Genomic DNA, 26,044 nt, shown 5'->3' with positions numbered 1-26,044 from the left:
ATGATTAGAAACTTCTGTGCTAAATATATTAATACTTATAATTCCTTGTGTTTGCTAAGGGATCTCTTGTTTATTTCTTTCATTTTTTTCTGCTTTCTCCTTTATTGGCATAGAACAGACTGATGCCATGAGTCCTCTCTAGCTGACCTTTCCCACAGTAACCCTTCCTTTCTGAAAGCATTCAAACATCAACTTGCCTTCTTTTACTTCCCTTTCATAATCCTAGGGAGAAATTCTTCCAAGAGGTGAATTCACTGATCCAGAAGACCTCTCATCCCTTAGCAAAGACAAAAACCTTGGTGAAGAGCTTGATGAACAGAGCAGAGCTGTTGTTGCATGTGACTATTGCAGCACAGTCTGGGATCACAAGGAGCATATCTGGGACTCCTGCAGAGACTCCAGGTACATCTCTCATTACCAGCATTTTCTAAAGATACCTTTTTTAATCTTATTTTTCCCTTTTTTTGCTTTAAATTAGACTATTTTTTCTCTCTAATAAATTAATTCTTTTACAATAAATAAAGTTGAGTCTTAATTTTCTGATTGCCATGATGATGGTGAATAAAAATCTGAGTAATAGTAGGTGGAATTTAAACTTCAGTCTCCCAATTTATTGAGGAAAAATACTTAACCAAACCAAAAGAAATCTGACTTGAAACAATACCTGAAGTCAGGAAAATCCTCAGAGCTGGTTTTATATTTTGTTGGTATTGAGACTTAATCATGTCTGAGCTATCATTTCCACACTTTTGTTTACATATTTCATATGAAAACATGAATGACTTGCAGTTCTCCTTCTAAATCTCCCTGGAATAATTCTTAACATGCACTGATTATTATTTTTTTTAAAGCTACATTTGGAAGTTTGTAAATTGAAGCTTTCCATTCCAAATCTTTAACTCTCAACAGGGTTGAAAACAGGAAAATTCTCAGATCCGAGTTGCACATTCTTGCTTAGCCTGGGTTTTCCCACCCTATGTTTCAGCTTCCACTGGGATACCCACCAGTGATTTTAAAGCCACTTTATAAATAATTTCCTGCACCAGGAATGACCTTTTTTGCTATTATTTTATAATACTTCAGCCTGTAAATCAGCCTCTGAGGCCAAGGTGATCTCCCACGCCGTGCGCCAGCCCGTGTTCCTGCGCAGCATGTCCGCCCCATCCGACCTGGAGATGATTGGCAATGAGGACATCGAGTTTGCCCGGGCCAGCCAGAGGTACAGCAGGGTTTATTCCTCCCCTTCACACCTCTGTGCTGTTCCAATGATCAACTTGATCAAATCTATCACTGCCAGCACAGCAGGATTTGTGGTGGTTGGATCAGCTTCCTGCTGCCAGGTGTAACATTCCTGTTCCCTCGCAGGCGCCGGCACGTCACCAGCCACAGGAGCAGCTCCTTCACCCTGCTCCAGTCCCTGGCCATCGAGGACAGCAGGGACAAACCCACCTACAGTGTCCTGCTGGGGCAGCTCTTTGCTTTCATCGGGACAAACCCTGACCAAGCCGTACGTTGTTATTTTATTTCAAATTCCAACTTGCTCAAAAACAAGAGGTGCTTTGTTTATGTCTAACAAAAATCCCATCCCAAACCTCGCAGGTGTCCAGCAGCAGCTTCCTGCTGGCTGCCCAGACCCGCTGGAGACGTGGGAACACCAGGAAACAGGCCCTGGTGCACATGAGGGAGCTGCTGACGGCTGCTGTGCGTGTCGGGGGCGTGACACACCTGGTGGGCCCAGTGACAATGGTGCTCCAGGGAGGGCCAAGGTGGGTGCATTTCTCCAGAATTCAGTGCTTTGGTCTCTGTGGAAGGGAATTAATTGCTTTCAACAAGAGAAAGTCAGGAATGAGTAGCTGTGAGGGCACAAGTTGGCTGAGCTAAGGTTGCAACAAACACTTTTTGACTCTTGTGGAGTGAAAAGGCAGGAACTTCTAAGAAATGTTTTCATTTATCAGTAGATGAACTTTTATACTGGGCTGATATATACCCAGGTATGTAGAGAGGGTATCCTTCTCTCTTGATTTCATTCTAAATTAATGTAATTAGATATTAGTGGTAGATTTAGCTGATACTGTTATCTAAATGTAGTAAATGTTTTGTATTTTGTTTGTAGTGAGATTTAATCATGTCTGAGCTATAAGTACCACACTCTCTTCTTTACATGTTTTGTATATAAACATGAGTGATTTGCAGTTTTCCTTCCAAGCCTCCCTTGAGCAATTCTTAACATGCACTGATTATTATTTCCTTAAAGCTACCTTTGGAAGTTTGTGAATTGAAACCTTCCTTTTCCAATCTCTAACCCCAACAGGATTGAAGAGCTGACGTGTGGTGGGATGGTGGAGCAGGTCCAGGAGGCTTTTGGAGAAACAATGACGTCGGTGGTGTCCCTGTGTGCCCGGTACCCCATCGCCTGTGCCAACAGCATTGGCCTCTTGTGCACCATTCCCTACACAAGGTGTGCAGGGGCTTGGGGAAGGCAAGGGGGGCATCCACACCTGGCTTTAGTAAGCTTTGCCTTAAGGAGAAGCATTAAATAGTATAGATACATCCCCTTTCCTCATAATGAGGAGCATCTGAGAACATCCAAGTAAATTCCCTCACAATTTATCTGTGGAGGACAAGGGAGAGGCAGAACCATCTTTCTACCAAGTGAACTAATTAATTACTGAGCTAACAGCAAGTTCTGGATTCCCATTGTGATGGAGAAGTTAATTCCAGGCTGAATTTCTCCTGCAGGAGCGAGGAGAAGTGTCTGGTGCGTAGTGGCCTGGTCCAGCTCATGGACAGGCTCTGCAGCCTGAGCAGCCAGACAGAGTCCAGCTCAAATGAAAAACAGACCAAGAAACAGAAGGTGGCCACCATGGCTTGGGCTGCCTTCCAGGTGCTGGCCAACCGCTGTGTGGAGTGGGAGAAGGAAGAAGGTAGGAACACTGGAAGTATCTTCTGTTCTCTGTGTTGGAACTGTCTGAGGAGTGGTGTAAATATATTTAAAATAGGGGACTCATTCACCATGACTTGGGATTCTGGATTCTTAAGAAGTGAATACAAAATTTAGTGAATTTACTTCTTGTTTAATTCTGGCTTTTTTCCTCCCCATGGAAACAATTTCAAGTTTTGCTGCTTGAGTCTATCTAAACATAATGAGAGAACCCAGAGATTCTGAGTGATCATTTGGCATTTCTCCTGTGGTAGAGTTCACCCATAACACACTTAGACTTACAGACACATGGCTGTTGTCTAATGGTGGATGTATCAGGGGTTATTTGTGGTGTGTACATTGATTTTTGTGGATTACAGCTGTTTATTCTTTCATCTCTTCCAAAGGTGGTTCCACCGATGCCGTTCACTCTGGGCTGGCCAGGCAGGTCTCCAGCCTCCTCACCAACCACCTGGCCAGAGCCACCGAGTGCTGTGGCAACCAGGCTGCAGGGAATGATGCACTGCAGGATGTCCTCAGCCTTCTGAATGACCTCTCAAGGTACCAGGCCCTTGTTCTGGAGTGTTTTCTTCTTGTGTACTAAAGCCTATGTGGGATCTTTTGTGGATTTTTTTAAACCATTCTAAAACTGACTCTTAATCTTAGTGTTTAATCAGTGCTGTCAAGTTACAGAAGAATTGCTACAAATGTTTTTGTCAGACACTGAAATTGCTTTTAATACATCTCATAAATAATAAATTAATTTGGTTTTAATTTCAAGATTCTTTTCCCTTTCAGGAGTCACATAGGTAAAGCCATCCTGAGCCAGCCAGCCTGCGTGTCCAAGCTTCTGTCCCTTCTCTTGGATCAGCGTCCTTCTCCCAAGCTGGTGCTTATAATCCTGCAGTTGTGTCGTGCTGCTCTGCCTCTCATGAGTGTTGAGGACTGTGGAAACGTGGAATTGCCTCCCTGGAGTTACTCAGTGCCCTCTCTGAACAGCGAGCAGGATGATCCCAGTGACCCAGCCTCCAAGATTGCCTCCCTGCTGCTGGCAAAGCTGGCGGATTATGTTGTGCCAGGTACCAGCAGCTGTTTCATGGAATCTTGGAATGAAAAGGACCTTGAAGCCCATCTAGTCCCATCCCCTTCCACACCTTCAGCTATCCCAGGTTGCTCCGAGCCCAGCCCAAGCTGGCCTTGGGCACTTTCAGGGATCCAGGGGCAGCCACAGCTTTTCTGGGCACCCTGTGCCAGGAGCTTTTGTATGTATAGAAAGCTCAAGTATTGGGAGGTATCTGATATATCACTGAGAGCAGGATATTCTTGTGCCTTTCCATCTGCTTCCTAATTCCCCTGGCCTCAGACCAGAGTCTCAGTGATGTTTCAGACACGTCCCAGATGTGTCAGCATTAGTTCCAAGGGTAAGAAAATTCATGGTTGTGTTTCTTTGTTTCCTTTTTTCCTTTCTACTTCAAGGCTGCCAGACAGTCCTTTCTCCAACTGCCTCTGAGCCAGATACTACCTTGGCAAAAGCCAGCCCTAAAAATTCCATAAAAGGTGATAAAGATCCTGGAGAAGAAAGCGAGGCAGTGGATGGTAAACTCTCTATTTTTATCCATAAAAGAGAAGATCAGTCCTCCCATGAAGTCCTTCAGCCTTTACTAAGGTAATTGCAGCTCACTGGATTGGAATTAGAACAAATTTTGCCAGTTCCCTGTATCTTCTTCTTTTTTTCTAGTGCTGCAGCTGCAGAAAAATACATCCTAGATATAAGAGTAAATGGGAAAGCAAAGTGTCTGCCCAGTGTGTTGTGTTTACTGGCAAAGCAATAAGATATTGGAAAGGAATATGGGAACATCTTCGTCTGTCTGAAAACAATCTCATGAAAAATTAGCTACTTAGACTCAGTGTTTCTGATGGAATATCATTTATCTTATTTATGGTGTGACAGGCTGGGTAGGACTAACAAATAGAGCTGTCAAGGCAAAATGGCTTTAAAAGCACTGCTTTAATAATGCATAAGCTGGACAATAATTTGCTATTAAACATTCTTTAGTATTCTCAGCACCCACCTGGATGTTGGGATCACTGAATGTCAGTGCTGTCACCTCCTGCATTTTGTGTTATTTGTTTCATCTTCTCCCACTCCCTGGGTTGATTTTGAGCCCATACTCTAAAAATTACACTAAAAGGTACAAGTGAAAGGTGAACTCGAAGCCCTGGGCATTTGTGATCAATAAAAACCATTTCATGAGGCTTCTTCCTAAAGGGGGGAAGGGTTAAATTGCTTTGCAAGTAACTGCATTTAATAGGATTAAATTTCCTCTGTAAATGGGGTATGTCCTTAACTGCCTAATATTTCTCTTGCTGTTGAGCATTCAGCTGCAAGGGTGGCTTCAAATCATTTCAAACCACCCATAATACATGAAATTGGACTCATTTTGGACTCACACAAATTGTCTGGCTCAGCTGTGTTTTCCAGCAGTCAGAACAAAGCTCCTGTGTTTTGTTTCCCCTCCAACAGTAGCTCAGAAGGTCGTCCATTCCGACTGGGAACTGGAGCCAACATGGAGAAGGTGGTGAAGATGGATCGGGACATGACGAAAGTAAGAGCAGAAATAACCAAAGAATGGCTCAACATCCTAAAAATTGCTGGCCAGTCAGAATTCTTGAGTTTTACTGATGTTTTAAACAGTGTTTTATTCATCATTCATCATCTGTAAATACAGATCCAGTACAGGGTTAAATGATGAAAAAGAATTTCAGCTGATGCTTCCTCCAGCTATTGTAGGTCAAGTTTAAACCCCTTTAATATTCTCTTTCCTCAAGTGTTTAATGCACATTGATAATGCAAATTTTAAGCCACACACTTGAATTAAAATTTAATTTCTATTTTCGGACGTGTTCTCGAGTGTTTGCACCAGAAGTACTCATTGGTGGCTTTTTGATCAGAGAAACTAAACTGTTAATTTAAGAATGGAATGTTAAAGGCTGTGAATTGATCCCTGATCTCTCTGTAGATGATAAAAAGCAAGAGACAGAACTTGTCTATGACTAACACACACCCAGGAGGGGGCTTTGCTGTGTTCTCAGCACTTTCACATGAGCAGAGTGACCAAACAGAACTGACATTTGCTTTCCGTGGCAATTTCCTTTGCAGAGTGGCTGCTGTGAAGTCATTACAGAAGAAGCTGCTGCAGCTCTTAGAAAGGCAACCAAGTGGGCACAGTCTGGGCTGATAGTGAGTGTGGGGCCACCCATAGAGACTGTCAATCCAGAGAGCAGCAGTGGGTTGTCCACTGGGGACAAAAAGAAGACTGCACAAACTTCCATTTGCAGGGAGAGGAATTCAGAGCTCGCCAGGTAAATCCCTTAGTCTGCATTCTGCTTTTCTCTCCACCAATATTTGCAGTGCTCCCAAAGATAATCTGGCTGTTCATAACCTTCCTTTTTCTTTTTTTGTGTTGACAACTAAAGCTTCTTTTCATTCTGTGATTTTGAATTGAACGGTCAAATTGCCTTTGTCTCCTGGCCAGGACGGATCCAGTGCGGCCGTTCATCAGCGGGCATGTGGCAAACAGCATGGCAGCAGAGGTGATTGCCCTGCTGCACAGCCTGCTCATGGCCCCAGAGTCCAATGCAGCCCAGATCTGGACAACAACTGCTGAAAAAGTGAGCAAACACAACCATGAGGGGCACATTCCTCCCTGGGGGTTGAGTAGTTAGAGAATCTAATGATTAGCAAGGCCTGAGGTGCTCCATTCTGATTTGCAGACCAGGGTGTGCAACTGCACCTTTCTCAGCTGTCTCAGGGTGGGACAAATACTCAGAATTTACCCATCATTAGATAATGTGCTGTCATTCTTTTCAGGCATTAACAATGCTGTTTGTTGGAGAGTTCCCTTGCCTGTGGCAGGTTATTCTTCCTTGGCTATTCTCTTGGCTGTGGCCTCTGAGGGTACAAAGTGTTGGCAAAAACACTTTGGTTTTATGTTCCTCTGAATCCTGCAGCATCTAATCTATTCCTTGGGTGAAATCCTCAGCAAAGACTTTTGCCAAGATTATATTTTATCCTAAAAGTTACTTGGGAATGGTCATGGCTTTGATGATGCTCACACTTCAGAGAACTTGGAATATTCTGAGTTACATAATTCTCTTCAAGAACAAAAAAGAATCTTCTGAGACTGTGTGGGCTGGAGGCTTGGGGCATTGGTTTTTGTTGGAATTGTGCTTTGAAGTCATTCCCTGTTTTTTTTTTTTTTTTTTTGCTTCTGTCTTCAGGTTCTGTCTCGAGCTCTGATGTACATTCCACAGCTTGGGAAATATGCAGAGAGCATTTTGGAGAATGGGAGCAGCAGTGGAAGGAAACTGGCTAAACTTCAAAGGATTGCTCGGCAGGCAGTGGCTGCCCTGTGTGCTCTGGGTGGCTTTAAGGAGACAATTAAAATAGGTTCTGAAGTTCAGGTAATTCAGTGCTGTTCATATTTGATATCTTAGATGAGAAATGCTGCTCTCCTGAGGTTTTCCCTGCAGTGGCATCCTTGGGAGCAGGATGTGCTTGTGGAACAGCAGCTTGGGGAGCTTGTTTCCTAAAACACCCCCCTGTGCTTGTGTGTGCAGTTGGTGTGTGATGTCAGACACTGATTCCTGGTTGTAACACCTTCAATCTCATGCAGCTCTTCTTTGGTTGTAGGTTTTAGGCAAAGGAATAGCAGGAAGCATTGGAGTTGTGGCATCTATTAATGAGCAAGAAGGTATAGCCACGGTCAAATTCCCACCCACCACTATAGACACTAGAAAGACCTCCCAGGCATCAGACACTTTAACTATTCCATTATCTAGGCTCTGTGTTCCAAGATCTGAGGTATGAGAGTTTTAAACATCCAATATTCAGTATAATCTTGATTCTTGCTTTATTTCTGTCACAGCATACTGAATATTAATCTACAGCACGTAAAAAAAAAAAAAAAAAGTGTTTCATCTTTGCTTATAAATGATTTGTAATGTTTGCCTTATTTTTTTAAGCTTATATTAACAATGTGTTTAAGTTCTCATTCAAGTAACATAAATATTCATCTTTTATGCTTAAAGATATTCCATTGCATACTGGGTTGGGGGTGGGGTTTTTTGGTTAATTTGTGGCTTGGTTTGGGGTTTGTTGTTGTTTTTTTTTTTTTCTTTTATTGATATTTGGTGCTGATTTTGTGATAGTAAAATATAAGAATTAACTCCAGGTAATAAAACACCCTCATTTCTTAGAAACTAACTACTTGAATTTAACTTTTTACCGTGCCCCCCCACCATCAGGCATTGCCTCTTCATAAACTGTCCATTACTGAGAAGGTAGTACAGGCAGTCCAGTCCATGTTGCTCCCTCAGGAGGGAAGTCTCTCTATTCACACCTCACTTCCTGCAACAGGAGATGGCTCAACCCCAGTAATGGCAGTGGTCCGGCTCCTTGCTGAAATTAGAACCAGGTGAGTCCTGGCTTTGTGCACAAACATCCCAGGGAATTGCATGAGTTCTTGTGCCCTTCCTCTGGGGGTGTGCAGCAAGGGACTGCAGAAATTCCTCTTTGCTCCTTTTAGTGTCTGGGTGTTGTTCATGAGTGTGCCTGCAACACACTGAGCAAATGCTTCAATAAATCCATTTATGAAGCAGGGAAAAGCTGCCTTTGGGGAGGGTCCAGCTAAAATCAGGGTTAAGACCACCTTTAAACCACCCTTGTATTCACTACTGTAAAGCCAGCTTTGAATTCAGCACACGCTTTGTAACGCTTTAAATGTATTATTTTTCTGTTCAGAGCATGCCTGGTGATGGCTCAGCTGTTGGAAGACAGCTCATTCTGTGAAGAATTCATTCAACAGTGCCCAGCTGCTGTAGAAGTTCTGAATTTGGTGGCCCAGGAGTGCAGCCCTGGTATGTAGCCAACACCTTCTTGGCATATTCAGGTCAGAGACAGAGCAGCTTTTAAAATCACTTCAGTGTTTTCTCCTCCAGCTACTCAGGGTTTAGGAACTGGCACAGGACAGAGTGTCTTGTCACAGCTGCAGAGCTGCTGATGGAGGAGCAGCTCCTATAATCAGCCTATATCATTAAACATTAGGCATTAATTTAGTCCAGAACAGGATTATTCTGTATATCAAAGAAGCAAGTCCTGGTTCTCTTCTCCACTCTCCACTTCCCTTGCTTCCAGCATATCCTATTCTGTATTCCTTGATATTATCATTTTTATGTTTTATTTTTATGATCTTTTTGCTGGTTTTTTCAATGCTTTGTTATATTCCTGATCCTTGAGCTCTCCACATTTAAAGATAAGCACTGAGCCCAGCAGAAATCTTAGTTCAGGGGCAAGTTTAGGAACATGCCAGAGAAAAAGTGGCTGAAGTGAAGGCTAGGAGCCAAGGGATTTAGGTGTAAAAGGGCAAGGACTGATTTTTGTGACAGTAGACAGAAATTTTTTTGCTTTCCTGCCTTTGCTGGGCCATAAATTTGCTCACTAAATGAACTTTCTATCTTAATTAACACAACAGAGTCTTTGCAAACCAAATATAAATTAAACATGAGAAAATACTTGCATATGTTACATTTTACCCTTAATTGCATTGTTTAGGTAAGTGAGGCTGATCAAACCTCCTCAAAGTGCAGATATCATATTTATTTCTGCATTAAGACTGCAGTGTTGGACTCAAGGAAGCAGCTGGAAGCTGATGCCTGGTTTGGGTTGTTGTTGCAGGGGAGAGGCTTGTGGTTGTGGAGATGCAGTGTGAGAGGTTACGGATGTTGTACCGCGACTGTGCTCGGCCCCCTCCTCCTCCCCTGCAGGCAGACAGGAGACAGGTGAGCACAGGGACAGTGCTGAGCCCTCTGCCCTGGGAGAACCCCCTGCTGCTGCTCCAACTGGGGGCATTCTTCTTGAAATAGCTCATTTAATGTGAATTTCTATATTGGGATGTGATTCGTTGGAGTTGCATTAAATGTGCTCCTCATAAACTGTGTGGTTGTATTTTAGTGGGTGACTTGAATGGTGATTGGTAGAATAAACTGCTCTGTTGTGTCTGCAGCCTAAAGAAATCACATGGAGCCCATCCAGGGTGTTCCCCCCAGTGAGAGCCTGCATGTTCTCCTCACACCTCACTGCTGTGACCTTCTTGGCTGATCCCAGTGCAGGTGGGGGACTTCCTCGGGGCACCTTTATCTATGCCACCTCCCCAGTGCCAGTACAGGTGAGACCTCACAGCTCTCCAACACTTTGTCATTGAATACCCAACAGGACATGAAAAGGAAAAGCAAGAAAATTGCCTCTTTAAAATCTGTTTTGTAAATAACCTTTTAAAATGTGTCATTACTTTTATTTCTAGGCACCGTCATTCTACTGGGAAATTGAAGTGGTTTCCTATGGAGATACAGATGATGACACTGGGCCAATAGTTTCCTTTGGATTTGCCACAGAGGCTGAAAAACGGGATGGGGCTTGGACAAACCCAGTGGGCACCTGCCTCTTTCACAAGTAGGTTGGGGATGCACATCAAAACCCATTTGTCAGCAGTTTGGGGAGGAAGCTGTAGAGGGCAATACATACTTGTAAATTGAAATGCTAAAATGATAGACTGAAATATCTTTGCAAAATCAGGGGAGTTGAGTTGCCTTTTGTGTATCACAGCTTTGGTGGGTGGTGGTCCTGCTCTGGCTCAATGCTCTGTCTCACTGTGTCCTTGTTGCCCCTCAGCAATGGGCGGGCAGTGCATTACAATGGCTCCAGCCTGCTGCAGTGGAAGAGTGTCAGACTGGATGTGACTCTTTCTCCTGGTATGTGAGAGCATAAAATCCTTACCTGCTCCATCAGAAAATCCTCTAAATGTCAGGGAAATGCTGGACGAGAAAACTGATTAAATCCTTTTTATGATTGTGTTTTTCTCCAGGTGATGTAGCAGGAATTGGATGGGAAAGAACAGAAGGAACTCCGCCTCCTCCAGGGCAGCCAGCAAAGGGCAGAGTTTATTTTACATATTGTGGGCAGAGACTTGTGCCCTACCTAGAGGATGTGTCTGGTGGAATGTGGCCAGTTGTCCACATTCAGAAAAAAGTAAGTTTGTAACAGAAATAGGTCACTTAATGTGCTTTCAGAAATATTAAAAACATGATATAAAATACTGAACGTGCTCTGTAGAAAAGCAGGTTGATAGTTTTTACATTTCTTGGGCAGGTTGAGGTATTCATTAGCCCTCTCAGGTGCATCTGTTGTGTCATGATTTTGGTTTTCCCTGCCCATGAGCACAGCAGTGTGCAGCTGGCCTGGCAGGATGCCTTGTGCCATGCCAGGGGCTGCTCTCTCAGCATTCCTGGCCAGCAGTGGCCTGGCTGCTGCAGCTTGGAGCTGCAGGAAAGCAGGAGAGTTCCAAGTGTGTCTTTAGCGGCTTGAAGCTTTCCCTCAGTGCCAGCTGGGGATCGTGGTGGTGGGGAGGTGTGATCAGCTCCTGCCTGGAGCAGAGTGAGGGCTCAGAGCAGGATCTGAGAGCTTCCCTGGGTCCTTTTGCAGAACACCAAAGTGCGGGCGAACTTTGGCTCGCGGCCGTTTGCCTACGCCGAGGGCCAGGCTCACCGCAACGCCGCCGACCTGTGCCTGGACCTGGCCGAGGAGATCAGTGCCAACTTCGAGGCCCTGCCCTTTGCCATGGCCTCTGACAGTGACAATGACGCTGGCACCAGCATCGCCTCTGACCCCGGCACCCACGGGCCCCCCTGCAGGATCGCCGCCATCGCCACGGCTCAGCAGCGTAAAGTGACATTCACTCCTTTTAAAGCCCTCCCAGCAGAAATGCAAAGCAAGGAAATAGGATTTCAGCCCAGCCTGGCTGTAGTCCTTACTCCTTAGGTGGTGCCTGTTTAGGTGGGGCAGTACCTCAAGTCAAAGCCATGTTTATCTGATTTTAGACAAGGCAATTAAAACCATCTTCTTTGCTCTTCCTCTATGTGAATACATAAATTATTCGTAATTAACTTAGCTACAATGAGAAATTATTTCATTAGTGCTTGGGATACAATAGGATGTCACGGTGGATTGGCTCAGCCAATTGGTTATGCTGTGTCAAAAGGCACTGCATTCCCACCCCCCTGAATGGAAAGCATGGAATGCTGTATATCTCCAATTTCATGGGATGTCTTTGCATGCATTATCATCTCATTATTTCTGTCTGTGTCTTGCAGAGTATGACAGTGACACATCCTGCCACTATAAAATGGAGCTGAGCTATGAGAACTTCATCACCTCAGGCCCTGATCCTCACCCCCCTCCTATTGCAGATGATGAAAGTGATGATGATGATGACGATGATATTCCCAGGGTGAGGAATGTGGCAAACTCTGCCTCCTCTAATTTAGAGCCTAAAACCAGATCTTGTCATTTAGATTTTGAGATTTTGCCACATGAGAGGTTTTCCTGCTTCCCTAACAAAAATAAAACCACTGGTAACTTATCACTTCTTGCTGTTCTAAAACAGTTCTTTCTTTGTAGGAGGATCACTATGCCCTTTTGGTCAAAGCCTGGGAAACCAAAGTTTTCCCTACAATTAGAAGAAGATTCCGTAATGAGGCTGAGAGGAAGTCTGGGCTGGATCAGATTAAAGGAGCTTTACAGTTAGGTATGGCTATATTTATTTCTGTGCATGTTGTTTTCTGTGATGTGCAGGAACTCTGAGAGAACACCCGTGTTTATTTCATATTTTACTGTATTCAGGGCTGTAAAACTTTAAAAAAAAATTCCCTTGCTGTTTCCCTCTGTGCTTAGAATTTGGTTTGTGCTCATGCTTTAACACTTCTACTATGCTGGACTATTTAAATAGGAAAGTGTTTCAGAAATAGTGACAGAATTTGTTGTGATGTGGATACAGAAACATTCTGGAATAATAGTTGGGGAGGAAACTATATTCTGTGCATTTTCTGTCTGTGACTACCAAGGCAAAACATTTTAGGCTTAAATAATAATAATGGGAGATTTGGGAGCTTTGTAGAATTCAGGTCTGACAGGACAATGTGTTTGTGGGAAAGTCACATTAAGAGTGAGGTAGGAAATCTGAGCCCTCATGAGAAGCTCAGGAAAAGCTTTCTCAGGAAATCTCCCAATTTCCATCTTTCAGCCTGACTGAGAGAGCATTTAAGTAATTAGAAAACCCACCTGCTTGGGATCTTAATGAGAATAAAAACTTATTTGAAGTGGCTGAGAAAAATAACTTGCACTCCCTCCTGTCTTTCAGGAATGGTTGATATAGCAAGGCAAACTGTGGAATTCCTGTATGAGGAAAATGGAGGCATCCCAAGGGATCTCTACCTTCCCACCATCGAGGATATCAAAGATGAAGCAAACAAATTCACAATTGATAAAGTACGGAAAGGTAAGGGCAGCACAATGGATCCTGAGGGGTAAAGAAAAGCTTAAAGGTTTGGGGATCTACTACAGAAATTGTTAAATGAGGCAAACACCTTCTAAGTGGTGTCCCTTTGTCCAGGTCTCACCGTGGTGACTCGCTCTCCTGACAGCAACAATGTCACCAGCAGCGCTGTGGGAACAGCTCTACCCAAGTTTGCCATTCGGGGCATGCTGAAGACATTTGGCCTTCATGGGGTTGTTCTGGATGTGGACTCAGTGAGTAAAGACAAACTGGGAGGAACTGTTCATGATCAGCATCATGCAGCTGGGAGCAAAAACTGCTCAGAGATTTGGGCTCTCTTGGAAGGAAAAATGTGGTTATAATTATGGTGTTACTGACAGTGCTGGGTTTGGTGTTGCAGGTGAATGAACTGGTCCAAGTGGAGACCTATCTGCGGAGTGAGGGGGTGCTGGTGAGGTACTGGTATCCCATTGACATGTTGGAAAGGCCACCTGCAGGATACAGGAGGACTGCCACCAATGGATTGGTCACCCTGGATAACACCAACATCCAAATTCACAGGTGAAAAAAGAGATGTAGTCACAAGGCACTTTATTACCTGAATTTGAATTACCTGAAGAGCATTTTCTGTAGTACAGTTACCTGCTACAGCTTTGTTTTAAGCAGTACAAACCTCTGAATTTTATTGTCATGGTTAGATTTAATGTTAAGGAACTAATAAAATTAATATTTGTGTTCCCTAGGGAGCTGTTGAGGAGTGAAGCTGCCCTGGCCAAGCTCTACTGTCGCATGGCTCTGCTCAATATTTTTGCTCCCAAATCTCCCCACATGTTCACCCGGCTGTTCCACATTCCTGCCATCCGGGATATCACCCTGGAGCACCTGCAGCTGCTCTCCAACCAGCTTCTTGCACCACCTCTTCCTGGTAAACACTTGGTTTTGTCACAGCTCTTCTTTGGTACAGTGTTTTTCTGGGGACAAAAAAAAAAAAATTAATTGGGTATTTCTTTATTAGCTGGTTAATAATGATGGTATTTGAGAATGAGCTGGGGTGATCCCACAGCTCTGTGTTTGCTCTCACCAGGGGCTGGGCTGAGGCTGGTGAGGGGCACAGCTGGCATGGAGAGCCCATCCCAGCCACAAGGCTGGATGGGTCCTTTTTCGTGCTGACTTTTAGGCAAGGAGTTTTCCACTTGAAAACAGAGCTTGGGAATCTTCCAGGTGTTTTACAGCTTTTGTTTCCCAGGCTACGTAAACATTTGGAGTGATCTCCAAATTTGTGCTGTTTTCCTTGTTATTCCAGATGGAACCATCAGCTCAAGCTCCATTCTCCTGGCCCAGTCCCTGCAGCACTGCATCCATTCCCAGACCTGTGCTGCCACTGACCTCTTCTACCAGGGCAATTCCCAGGCCATCAGGGAGTGGCTCACTGTGGCCATTACTCGGACACTGCATCAGGGAGAGGAGAGTCTGTTGGACCTCACCAAACAGATCTGCTCCTTTCTGCAGGTAAAACGATCACTCATGTTTCATGAGTGTTGGCTTCCCTTCTCAGGAGCCTTTGTTCTCTGTGTGATTGTAATTTCCATGATGATGTCCCTCACGGGAATTGTTTCTCTGGATGAATTCTATTATCCTGATTGTGGTGGGCACACTGAAAACAGAAACAGTAGCAATGCTCTGGATTGAATTAAAATGAAGTGGCTTCCCACTGTGTCATAATTTGCAATTAATTAAATACGTTGGCTATAGAGCACTCTATGAATAGAGAGAGGAGGTTTGCTGCTGTTTGGGATCTTTCATGATGAATTGTCCTGTTACAGGCGGCACCAGAACAATTTCCTGCCGAAGAATTCCCAATTTCTGAATCCAAGGTCAACATGGATGTGAATTTTCCTGGTGCTGCCTTTGTGATTGTGTCCTGCAAGGAAAGTCAGTCTGGGTTCCGAAAAGAGTGAGTCATGGAGAGGGGCAAAGCTAGGTCTGAGCCTGGCAACCCTGGGGAGGGAGTTATTTATTTTTTTGGAGTTTTCTCTTCTCCGAGACTTATTCTGAGAGGTGGCTGGGACATTTTCCAGCTGGTTTGAGCCTAACCAAGCCGTGCTGCTGTTTCCCCAGCTCGTCCCTGTACAAGGCCCCCTGGGCTCGGGTGCTGGTCTATGGGCTGGGGCACAAGGTGAAGAGGAACGGGCAGCTGAACCTGATCGAGGCCGTGTGCTACCCCCGCGACGCCTCCCCCACCAACACCGGCCTCACGCCGCCCCCCACCACCAACCAGTACCCGGCTGTGATCACCCCCACGGACAGGGTGCACATCAAACTGGGTGAGCACAGCCACAGCATGAGAAAACAGCCTTCACTCTGCTCTCAGGGCTGAGAACAGCTTCATTATGGCCTCTGCAGCACCTTCCTGTGTGGTCACCACTGCTGGTGGCAGTTAGGACAGGATTTTTTGTGCAAACAATCAATTTTTAACCAAAAAAGCCTGCTTTTATAAACATGGGCAAACCAAAACAACCTGATTTTTATATTCTAGGAGTCCACCCAGCAGTGTTTGTCTTCAAAGTATTTTATTCAAAATACTGGTGCCTGCAGTGTAGGTGCTGTTGGGTGTTTGAAGAGATGTTTCAGATGGAGAATAATTTTTTATTGCTTCTTTAGGTGTTTGTAGGACCCTCTTATCCACAGAGTAATATATCTGCAGTGTGGCAATACTTAAGTCACTCCAGCTTCTCCAGCGAGAAGAATCATTTATATTCTTTTTACTCTTGCCCAGAGGGAGAGACAGTGGGATTTAGAGCAGGGAAAGTGACTGGTGCAACGAGTTCTTAAAACTTCCCCTTGGAGATCCAGAAGCTCTTCTCCTGCTGTTGTTTTCAGTACCCATCAGGCAGAAATAAATGTTTTTTCAGAGAAGTTCTGTGTCTATGCTTAGATATATTCAGGCTTAAAATTATTCTGGTTTTTTATGTGGATAAAATGTTCTCTGTACATTTATAATTATAGATTATATTAACTTATCAATATAGAGAAACATTCCTATTTGTTCATTACAAAGTGCTGCAGAGAAAATTTTCACTTAACGTAAGTTTAGTCTTAAAAATGTTCTAAATGTTACTAGTTTTACTTTATCAGTTCTCAGAATTATAAGGATTTTTCTTGGACCTTTTTGTTTAGGAGTGTCTCCTCCTCCTGGAGCTGTGTTGGTCTTGCATTCCCTCCCCCTGGAATTCCCCCTGGCAATGGCATTCACAGAACAGCTCTTAACCTGGAAATTAGAAGATGGGGATGGAAAATCTGAAGATGAACTGGATACTATTCCTTCCTCAGTCCTCTTGCAAGTAGTGGAATTTTTAGGTGAGAATGGAATATTTCCTTAGTAATGTGCGGGCTCAGGTGGAGAGTTTAGGAAACAAAAAATACAGTTGAAATTTTCTGAGCTCTTCCCCTATAATGAAATTTTCTTCAAAATCCAGGTATTTTCTGTTGATATGCAATTCTTTGAATAACCTTCCTGTCTTTCTTGCTGCTGTCATGACATTAAAATGAGCTTTTCTGGTGCTTTTTGTTGATGTTACTTTCTGCTGAGAGTGCAACACTGCTGACTGCCATGCCTTGCCTTCCTCACACAGGCAACTTCCTCTGGACAACTGACATGGCAGCGTGTGTGAAGGAATTGATCTTTCACCTCTTGGCTGAGCTGCTTCGCAAAATCCACAATCTGGAGCAGAAAAAGAATCCAGCAGGATTGTCCTCATCCATTGCCCTGCAGCTCAACCCCTGCCTGGCCATGCTCATGGCCCTGCAGTCAGAGCTGCACAAGCTCTACGATGAGGAAACCCAGAACTGGGTGTCTGGGAATGCCTGTGGTGGCTCTGGGGTTGGAGTGGCCGACCAGGGAAGATTCTCCACATACTTCCATGCCCTGATGGAAGTGTGCCTGGCTGTGGCAGAAGTCACCTTGCCCATCAACATGAGCGTGACAGCCAATGTGATCTCATCCACCAGTGCCCCAAATCTTAGTGACTCCTCCTCCTCGTCCTCATCTTCCCCAGGGCAGACCCCACAGAGCCCGAGCTTGCTGTCCAAGAGGAAAAAAGTCAAAATGAAGCGGGAAAAAACCTCATCTTCGGGGAAAAGGGCTTCATCCAGGGCGGCCGATACGGACGCGGCGCTCCTCAGCATCGGGGGCAGCAAGCCTGAGGACATGCTGTGGTTCCACAGAGCTCTGACCCTGCTGATAATCCTCAGGCACCTGACAAAGAAGGACCCCCAGGGGCTGGGTGTGACCAACGATGCCGTGGCAGACGCCTGCCAGGCCCTGGTGGGGCCCACGGCCCACAGCCGCCTGCTCGTCATCTCGGGCATCCCCACGCACCTGGAGGAGGGCACGGTCAGGAACGCCATCAGGAAGGCCTGCAACGCCCACGGCGGGGTCTTCAAGGATGAGATCTACATCCCTTTGCAGGAGGAGGATCCCAAAAAAACCAAGGACAAAGCGGAAGGAGGCGAGTGCAGGACGGAGCTGGAGAAGCCGACGGTTTCCAGCAGCGCCGACAGTTTGGACATCAGCAGCTCCAGCAGCGTCACCCCGGCCATGAGCGTCAGCGCCTCGGCGTCCACCAGCCAGGCTTCCCTCTGCAGCTCCCAGGGGATATCCCGCACTGTCAGTGACATCTCCGTGGACCAGTTCCAAGCAGGGCTGGAGCTGGCCATCCCGCCCGGATTGCTGGAGCAGCCGCACGTGGTGTCCAGCCAGGAGAGTTTGGATCTTTCCCACTGCAGCACGGGCAGCCTGGGCAGCCTGGGCAGCCTCGGGGAGCCGCTGGACAACGTGGAAACGGCGTCAGTGTCGGACGTGGGCTCCATGTACACGGTGACATCTCTGGACAATCAGCCGCTGCTGTCGCGGCCCATCAAGGGCTTTGCTGTGGTAGAGGTAAAGGAGAGGGATCTCTGGATTCTCTGGGAGAATGGGATCTCACTCTAGGAACTGGCTCTTTCCATGGGTGCAGGGCAAATGTGTGTCTAAGAGCATGGGAGAGTGGGAGTTCTCAGCTTGGACAGGGTGGCTGAGGAGCACAGAATTCCCTTCTCCACATTCATGGTCTTGGGAACAATCCCTGCCTCTCAAAGGACAGAAGGCACTCAGTAGTGGAGTGATCCAGCAGCAAGTGGAGAACACAAAGAAGTAGGGAAGAATTTTTGTGTGTTCCAGCTTGTAAAGCTCATTTTCACAGAGTGCTGCTGAAGCCAAGACCATAAATTAAATCCTAAGGGATTAAATTCCTGGAGGATTGGTAGCTGTGGAGCACAGCAGCCAGTGCAGCTTCCAACTGAGGAAATCTTTAAACTGCTTTGCAGAGGCTGGGAGAACATGTCAGGGGAAAGATCAATTAATTTCCTCTTTCATGTGGCTTTCTCTAAAATTTGCTCTGGTCACTGCTTTGATGAATTAGAGATTGGGACCCTTTTGGTTTGACCCACAAGGCAATTATTTAGTGTTTAATCAGTACATTTCCCCCTATTTTGAGCCACCTATGGATTCCTCTATAAAGCTACTTTAGGAGAGATGATAAATTTTGTTGTCATTTGGTTCCAAATTAATTTTTAAAAGCATTGTGGGTGGTTGCCATCAGTGCTGGGTCACTCAAGGTGTTCAGCTCTGCACAAGAACCTTCGTCTCTTGCCTCTCCTCAATTGCCTGCTGCAGATTTATCAGGAGCTTCCAAAAGCACAGCCATTCCTGATAGCCTGGGAATGGAGAGAGATGTTTTTGTATAGTCTGGGATTGTATCAGTTCCTCTTTTAGAAGAGAATCAACTTATTCAGATGGAAACTCTGCAAGTCGCTATTCTTGAGCTGTTAATTGACGTGAAGACATCATTGAAATAAAGCATTAAGTGTGGAGAGAAAGCTGCCAGAGTGTTCACATGGAAACTATTCCAAGTCTGGAGCTGCTCTGGTAGTGGTTATTCTAGGAATCAAAGGAAGTTGCTGTTCCCCTTCCCACTCTCTGCAGCAGAGGCTTCAAGGCCTGTGCTAATTGAGATTTTTCGGAGTGGAGAATTGAGGCAGGGACAGCAGAGCTACAAATAATTCCATTTCACCTGGCTGACACCCTCAGCTCCTTCCCTGCTGTTCCCAGGGGCTGTCTCCAGGCTGAGAAATAGGATAGCTGGATCAGAGCTGTGCCTGGTTAACTCCCAGCATGAGGATTCCAGTGTTCTCAGAAAGGATCTTTTCTAGGCTGAACATGAATTTTGGCATCAAATTATTGATGCTGCAGAGAAGAGAAGCAATAATGATTATCTGGATGGGGAGAGGGGAAGTGCTTAAACCCCAAATTCCTATGAATGGAAGTGAATTTTTTTTTCTCAGAATTGCCGTGAGCTAATTTCATTATTTGTACAGATAAGGTCAAGAGCTAAAATAGAGAAAATCCGAGCCAGCCTCTTCAACAGCAGTGACCTCATTGGCTTGTCCAGCCTGGATGGGGAGGATGAGCTCATGGAGATGTCAACTGAAGAGATTTTAACTGTTTCCACTGTAAATCAGAGTCTGTTTGACACCCAGGGGAGCCCAGCACTAGAAGATTATTTCAATGATAAGTCAATAAAAGGTAGGTCGTTTGATATTGGCAAATCTCTCTGGTGTTCAGCATTTTGGGAATGAACAGGGCTCAGATTGTCCTTGGTTCAGTATAAATTGGGGGTGATAATGAGCCAGGGAGAAATTCCAAAGTAAGTTTTATCCCTGCAGGGGCTGTTTGCGAGCTGAACATTGCTAAGTTGTCCACCCAGCTAATCAAATAAATCATAAGTAAATAAACAAAACATTCCTCATCAACCCAAATTTAATTCTTTATTAGAATTTTAATTCTTTAGGCACTTCTTTTTGAGAAAATAGCCACTGAAATAACTTTTGACTGCTAATTCAGTTGATAGGTGTTGGTGTCTGCCTGCACAACCTAATTTTTATCCTGGCATGATAAATAAGCTGCTTTTTTCATCCCCACTACTCCCTCAAGTCATAATTACAGGATGTGGCCAATTCTCTGTCTTTAATGGGATGCAGAAAGAGCAGATTTTTCACTGAAAAAGTGATTTTTTTTTTTCCTCCTGCAGAAGTGATTTTCCATCTCAAAGCAAGTGCCGTGTGATAGAATATTTTATCTGAATGCAAAATCTATTTTCACATTTAAAGTTCTAACCAATTCTCATGGTATTTTGGACCAAATTGTTGGGGGTTTTTTTTAATTAGGTGAAAAACTGGTCCCAGGTGCTCGGGAAGTTCTCACAGAGATCTTTAAAAGCTGTGTGCACTCAGAACAAATGCTGAGCCTGACCCCAGCCAAGCCCATCAAGGTGGCTGACATTTACCTCAGCAAGGAGCAGATCAATTCCCAAACCCCTGGGAACCTTCTCCACGTCTTCTTCACCAACGTCCGCCCTCCCAAGAAGGTGCTGGAGGACCAGCTGACCCAGGTAGTGCTTTGCCAACTGTTCTCAGCCTCTTTTGGTGTCCCTTGAAAGCACTGGGTGATGATTCACTTTTTGTCTTGGAAGATTTTAAGGAAATACGGAGTTCCCAAGCCCAAATTTGACAAGAGCAAGTACAACAAGGCAGGCAAGGAGCAGCACCCGGTGAAGGTGGTGAGCACCAAGCGCCCGGTCACCAAACCCCCCACCAAGGAGAAGTCCATGCTCAACAGTGTCAGGTGGGTGTCCTCAGCCTCGTGGCACTTGTGGCATATTGGATTTCACTGTAGAAATCCAGGTTTTTATCCCCCATCCCTCTTTGCTTCCCTGTATTGGAACAGGGAAACACGGCCATGGTGTTAATGTCAGAACTTCTCAGATTTCTGGAAATTATTTGGCCAAGTGTTTCTTTTTCCACAGATTGGGGTGGAGTTGTTGGGATCTATTTATAGAACATTGGAATTGTGTTCATCAGTGTTCTATCCCAGTGCACTTGTTCCAAAGCACAGATCAGGTTGGACAGGGTTTGGAGCAACCTATGGAATGTGTCCTGTGGCAGGAGTGGGACTGGATGGGCTTCAGGATCCTTCCAAACAATTTTGGGATTCTGTGAACAAATGAAAGAAAACTTTTGATCCTAACACCCACTTTTGTCCCTCAGCCGAACAGCCTTAAGTGAGAAGAAACCCACTGTAAAGCCCAAATCTCCTGAGAAGAGCAAACCTGAGGAGAAGGACCCTGAGAAGTCTCCCACAAAGAAACAGGAAGGTGGGAGCTGCAGAGAATTTTTATAGTTTGGCATCATAGAAATATTTTTATTGGCATGTTTACATGACTTTATGATAGATTTGGTTTATTTTTATTTCTAACAAGTGTAACTCATTTTTTTTTAAGTAGTGATTTAAAATGCTGCTTTTATTTGTGTCTCTGGCAATCTGGGCCCATTAGTGTGAGCGCAAACAGTTAATGCAGCAGTGTGTAAGGCATGTCAATAAACCAGGCAGAAAACTTCCTAAGGGGTGTAATTCCAAGGCTTTGGTGTAGTGAGGGTTTGGAGTATTACAGATTTGAACCAAGTGGGTTTAAACTGTGCTTCTCAATTTCTATTGGGATATTCTTCAGTTACAAGTGGAAAATTGGATAAAAAAGATGATTGAGATACCTCAGAACTTGGGGAGGAGACAGCACAGCTGTGCCATGACAGGGGTTGTGCTCAGAACTTTTCTCTGGTCTGGTGGAAGAGTGAACAGACATGAGTTTGGACTCCCCTCTTTGTGGTAGGAAGGGCCAGGTTAATTCAGAAAAGGGGAATTTCAGCATCCAGCCAAGTAGGGACCCTTGGTACTCAGTTAGAGGAGCAGTGGGGGATTAGAGCCCTTTAGGGGAGTGAGAAGGTGCCATTGACTGAGGTGGACTTGACCCAGGTGTGATGGATGGAACACCCCAGGAAAGAGTCCATGGTGGGATGGAGAGCAGGAGGAAGCTGGCAGCAGCCACCTCCTGCTCCTGTGTGGGCTGGGAACTTCATGGCAAGCCATGAACTCTTTGCTGGTCCATGTTTGGTGCCAGTTCCTGAGGAGAAGTACCTGACCCTGGATGGATTTCACCGGTTCGTAGTGGACCGCTCCAAGCAGGACATCCGGAGCGTGTGGAGAGCCATCCTGTCCTGTGGCTACGACCTGCACTTTGAGAGGTACAGCTTGCACATCTCTTTGAGGAGGTGATACTGATTCACTTGCTGACTTTAAAACACTTGATCCCAAGTGTTCCTAATCCAAGAAGACTTAACGCTTCCATCCATGGCTGCAAGGCCTGTAAGGAAATCAGTTATTTTCTCAAAATACACTTTAAAAGTCACATGATGTCTCAATGCAGGTTCTGATTTCTTGTGCACAGCATGGCTGACAAAATCAGATGCCACAGTGTCCTTTAGGGCTTCCAAACTGTGTAATAAAGTACCCTGAAGGGAACTATAGCTCCATGTCTGTCTCTGATTTCCTTCCCCAACCAGTGCACTGAGTCATTGTTTCACTGGCAGGGGTGTTCCTGGGTCAGAAAGGCTGTGGAAAAGGGAACTGTTAAATTTCTTCTTAATATTGTAGAGGAAGAAAGTCTCTTAAATGAATTCTCCTTATCTGCCTGTGTAAGGCCACAGGCTAACAGCTCCTTATCATCTCCAGAGGAGATAGTGCACTAAGAGAGCTTAATAGGCAGTGCCTTTGTGCCTAATTATTTAATACCAGTGAGAAGAAGTGGTTGATGAATCAGCTCTTGGCCTCACACTGGGATTCTTGAAACAGCTCTGCTTGAGGAAAGGGGAGTGAAGAGCAGGACACCAGCTTCTGCTCCAGGTGTAGTCCTAGTCCAGGTGTAGTTGTCCAGCACAGTGTGAGTGAGCAGCTCTGCCCTGTCCTCACCAGGTGTGCCTGCATCGACGCCCGGCACGCGCAGAAGGCGTCGCGCAAGTGGAGCCTGGAGATGGACGTGGCCCTGGTGCAGTACATCAACCGCCTGTGCCGCCACCTGGCCATCACCCCCGCACGCCTCCACCCCCACGAGGTGTACCTGGACCCAGCTGATGCTGCAGATCCCAGGATTTCCTGCCTCCTGAGTATGTATGGCTGCTTGGCATAATGGAGGCTTTCTTCAGGGGAAGAGTTGGGAGAGCTCCTGGATGTCCCTTTGGAGGTTGGAGAGTTAGTGGGATGAGAGGAGTGCTGAGTCTGGCTCTTTTCTCTCCTTGGGTTTGCTTGGGCAAAGTCAGGGATGCACTGCAGCTGCTCTCTGCTCTCCAAGCAGAATTTCCAGCTCAGGCTGGAGCAGGAAATACCTGGTGAGTTCAGCTTGCAAGGGAAGGAAGGCTGGATTTCCATTCTTGACTTAGGGCAGATTTTAGTCACCTAAATCCTGTTGTAAGCACTTTAGGAGGAAAATTTAGTGATAATGGGAGATTCTGGACTCACACACTGAGACTGGAGATGCAGGAAGGAACATCAGGGATGCTGTTCCTGCATCCTCAGTGCAGAGATCCGAGGGGCTGCTTTGGGAGGGGCTTGTGCTGGTATTTGCAGGAGGTGAGGAATCTGTTCCTGCCTCTGACGGGAGTTTCCCCCACAGATGTCCCCGTGGAGAGCCTGCGGCTGCGCTTTGCCCTGCTGCAGTCCCTCAACACCACCCTGGAGACGTTCTTCCTGCCGCTGGTGGAGCTGCGCCAGACCGAGATGTACGGGAACAGCATCGCTGCCTTACTGCAGGAGGCCAAAGGTCAGCGGGGCACTGACCACGGGACACTGACCACAGGGCTCTGCTGCAGGGGGCTTCACTCCTGGTTTGCTTCTAAGGGAGAGGGGGATTATCCTCGTGACACCGTGACCGCAGAGGGAGTTGTTCCATCTTCTCTGTCTGTTGGTCTTTATCCTCTTGGGAGTATCCAGAAATCAAAACTCTTTGTTAGTTAACAACTAGATCAGGTGAAAGTCCCAGGATTTTGCTGTTGTCGCATTAGTAAGGTCGAGAAAACACTAAAAGTGCATCAGAGTGTTTTTACAGCCTTCATTAGATACCAAAAAACCCAAGATTTGGGTCATTGCATTGCCCAGATTTGTTTTCTGAAGAAGATACAGAATTCACCAGGGGTGTCAGTGTGTGAAAGGAGGTTTTTGTATTGGCCCAGCTGGAAAAAAACACTCCTGAATCAGTGTGGGGGAGTGAGGAATGTTGAGAGATTTCTCTTCACAGAGATATGAGGTATTAAATATATTTTTGGGGCAGTGTCACAACCCTATTTTTTATCATCATTTCTTGCCTGTAGCTTTACTGTCAAAACATCTCAAAACTATTTGGCAACGTGTTCCTATTTACAGAGATTGTGGTGGAGTTGCTGGGATCTATTTATAGAACATTGGAATTGTGTTCATCAGTGTTTCATCCCAGTGCACTTATTCCAGATAACAGGAGGAACAAATAGATGGGAATTTGGAGAAACCTGGACTATGGAAGGTGCCCTTGGTGGAACTGAATGGGTGGATTCATGGAAACCATTCCATGATTCTATAAATTATTTTTTTTTTAATTTTAGATTAGCCATGTCTTACCTACTTAATGAAGGGGAAACTTTTATTCTACCATTGTCCACTGGAGAATTACAGGGGTCGATTAACTCTGCCAAAATGGGTTTGTTCCTTCAGGTTTAATCTTTTATGACACAAAAGTCACTGTCATGAACAGAGTGCTCAATGCCACTGTCCAAAGAACTGCTGACCACGCGGCCCCAGAAATCACCCTGGATCCCCTGGAAATCGTTGGAGGTACGGGCAAGCACAGATCCTTTCCAACTCCATTTGCAGCAAGTCAGAGCTGCTTTCCCCCCACTCAGCTGCTGATTTGTGAGGCTGGAGGTTCATTTTCCCCTTTGTGTTGGGCAGGGGAGATCCGTTCCTCGGAGAACTCCTACTTCTGCCAGGCTGCCCGGCAGCTGGGCTGCGTCCCCTCGTCACAGCTCTGCGTCAAACTGGCCAGCGGGGGCGACCCCACGTACGCCTTCAACATCCGCTTCACCGGGGAGGAGGTGCACGGCACCAGTGAGTGGGGACAGGGACAGGGGACACAGAGGGGAGACAGGGGAACAGGGCACCAGGGAGTGGGGAGAGGGGATACGGAGGGGGGACAGGGAGTGGGGACAGGGCACCAGTGAATGGAGACAGGGGGGACAGGGCACCCGGGAGTGGGGACAGGGGACACAGGACACCAGTGAGTGGGGACAGGGCACCAGTGAGTGGGGACAGCAGACAGGGGCAGGACACCAGGGAGTGGAGATAGGAGGTCCATAGCACCACTGAGTGAGGACAGGGACAGCCTGAGTGCCATCCCCCAGGGACAGCTCAGCTCTTCACCAGGACCTGTCTCACATAGAGTTTAAGGAGCAGGATTCCCTCATGCGTGGAAAAGAATGGGATCCCCCAGGTCTTGGCGCTCTTTGGGGCAGTGGTTCCTCGATGTTTGCAGCAGGAGGAGACTGGGTTTAGCCATGGGCTGAGGGGATTCAGCTTTGCAGAGCTGTTCCATGGGGTATTGAGGCAGATCCCAAAGAGCAAAGGGATCCCTGCTCTCCAAATCCACGTGGGCTGTGCTGGTCCTTGGTGGAGATCCATGGGGGAATATGGAGCCAGAACACACCTCTGACACCACCAGCTCCTGTCCCCTGTCTGAGGTGGAAAGGGAGTGAGTGTACAGCCATCAGCTGAGCCAAGGCTCCA

General features: G+C 45.9%; 1 protein-coding gene across 2 annotated transcripts in view; it reads left to right on the top strand.

The window, feature by feature from the left end:
- HECTD4 (HECT domain E3 ubiquitin protein ligase 4) overlaps positions 1-26,044 on the top strand; it is a gene marked incomplete at its 5' end in the record, with an annotated part of 64,990 nt that overhangs the window by 33,282 nt on the left and 5,664 nt on the right. For both annotated transcript variants that reach the window (XM_083873599.1, XM_083873598.1), the window contains 42 exons: positions 227-402; positions 1,084-1,219; positions 1,366-1,507; positions 1,600-1,766; positions 2,312-2,458; positions 2,740-2,924; positions 3,328-3,481; positions 3,719-3,999; positions 4,397-4,586; positions 5,445-5,526; positions 6,081-6,283; positions 6,457-6,592; positions 7,202-7,384; positions 7,614-7,784; positions 8,228-8,397; positions 8,724-8,839; positions 9,657-9,760; positions 9,985-10,146; positions 10,282-10,430; positions 10,650-10,729; positions 10,843-11,006; positions 11,460-11,697; positions 12,128-12,264; positions 12,435-12,561; positions 13,174-13,311; positions 13,426-13,562; positions 13,709-13,869; positions 14,052-14,233; positions 14,612-14,817; positions 15,132-15,262; positions 15,427-15,632; positions 16,486-16,665; positions 16,941-18,247; positions 19,723-19,930; positions 20,572-20,795; positions 20,877-21,028; positions 21,451-21,557; positions 22,359-22,482; positions 23,210-23,400; positions 23,907-24,053; positions 24,977-25,096; positions 25,214-25,369. In XM_083873599.1, coding sequence (XP_083729725.1) covers positions 227-402; positions 1,084-1,219; positions 1,366-1,507; positions 1,600-1,766; positions 2,312-2,458; positions 2,740-2,924; positions 3,328-3,481; positions 3,719-3,999; positions 4,397-4,586; positions 5,445-5,526; positions 6,081-6,283; positions 6,457-6,592; positions 7,202-7,384; positions 7,614-7,784; positions 8,228-8,397; positions 8,724-8,839; positions 9,657-9,760; positions 9,985-10,146; positions 10,282-10,430; positions 10,650-10,729; positions 10,843-11,006; positions 11,460-11,697; positions 12,128-12,264; positions 12,435-12,561; positions 13,174-13,311; positions 13,426-13,562; positions 13,709-13,869; positions 14,052-14,233; positions 14,612-14,817; positions 15,132-15,262; positions 15,427-15,632; positions 16,486-16,665; positions 16,941-18,247; positions 19,723-19,930; positions 20,572-20,795; positions 20,877-21,028; positions 21,451-21,557; positions 22,359-22,482; positions 23,210-23,400; positions 23,907-24,053; positions 24,977-25,096; positions 25,214-25,369 — 7,877 coding nt within the window. The remainder of the gene's footprint in view (positions 1-226; positions 403-1,083; positions 1,220-1,365; positions 1,508-1,599; positions 1,767-2,311; positions 2,459-2,739; positions 2,925-3,327; positions 3,482-3,718; positions 4,000-4,396; positions 4,587-5,444; positions 5,527-6,080; positions 6,284-6,456; positions 6,593-7,201; positions 7,385-7,613; positions 7,785-8,227; positions 8,398-8,723; positions 8,840-9,656; positions 9,761-9,984; positions 10,147-10,281; positions 10,431-10,649; positions 10,730-10,842; positions 11,007-11,459; positions 11,698-12,127; positions 12,265-12,434; positions 12,562-13,173; positions 13,312-13,425; positions 13,563-13,708; positions 13,870-14,051; positions 14,234-14,611; positions 14,818-15,131; positions 15,263-15,426; positions 15,633-16,485; positions 16,666-16,940; positions 18,248-19,722; positions 19,931-20,571; positions 20,796-20,876; positions 21,029-21,450; positions 21,558-22,358; positions 22,483-23,209; positions 23,401-23,906; positions 24,054-24,976; positions 25,097-25,213; positions 25,370-26,044) is intronic.

This window comes from Zosterops lateralis, assembly GCF_965231275.1.
Source record: "Zosterops lateralis genome assembly, chromosome: 17".
NCBI classification, from domain to species: domain Eukaryota; kingdom Metazoa; phylum Chordata; class Aves; order Passeriformes; family Zosteropidae; genus Zosterops; species Zosterops lateralis.
Note: the sequence above shows the minus strand (reverse complement) of the source record. Positions and strands in the feature narration are given on the sequence as shown.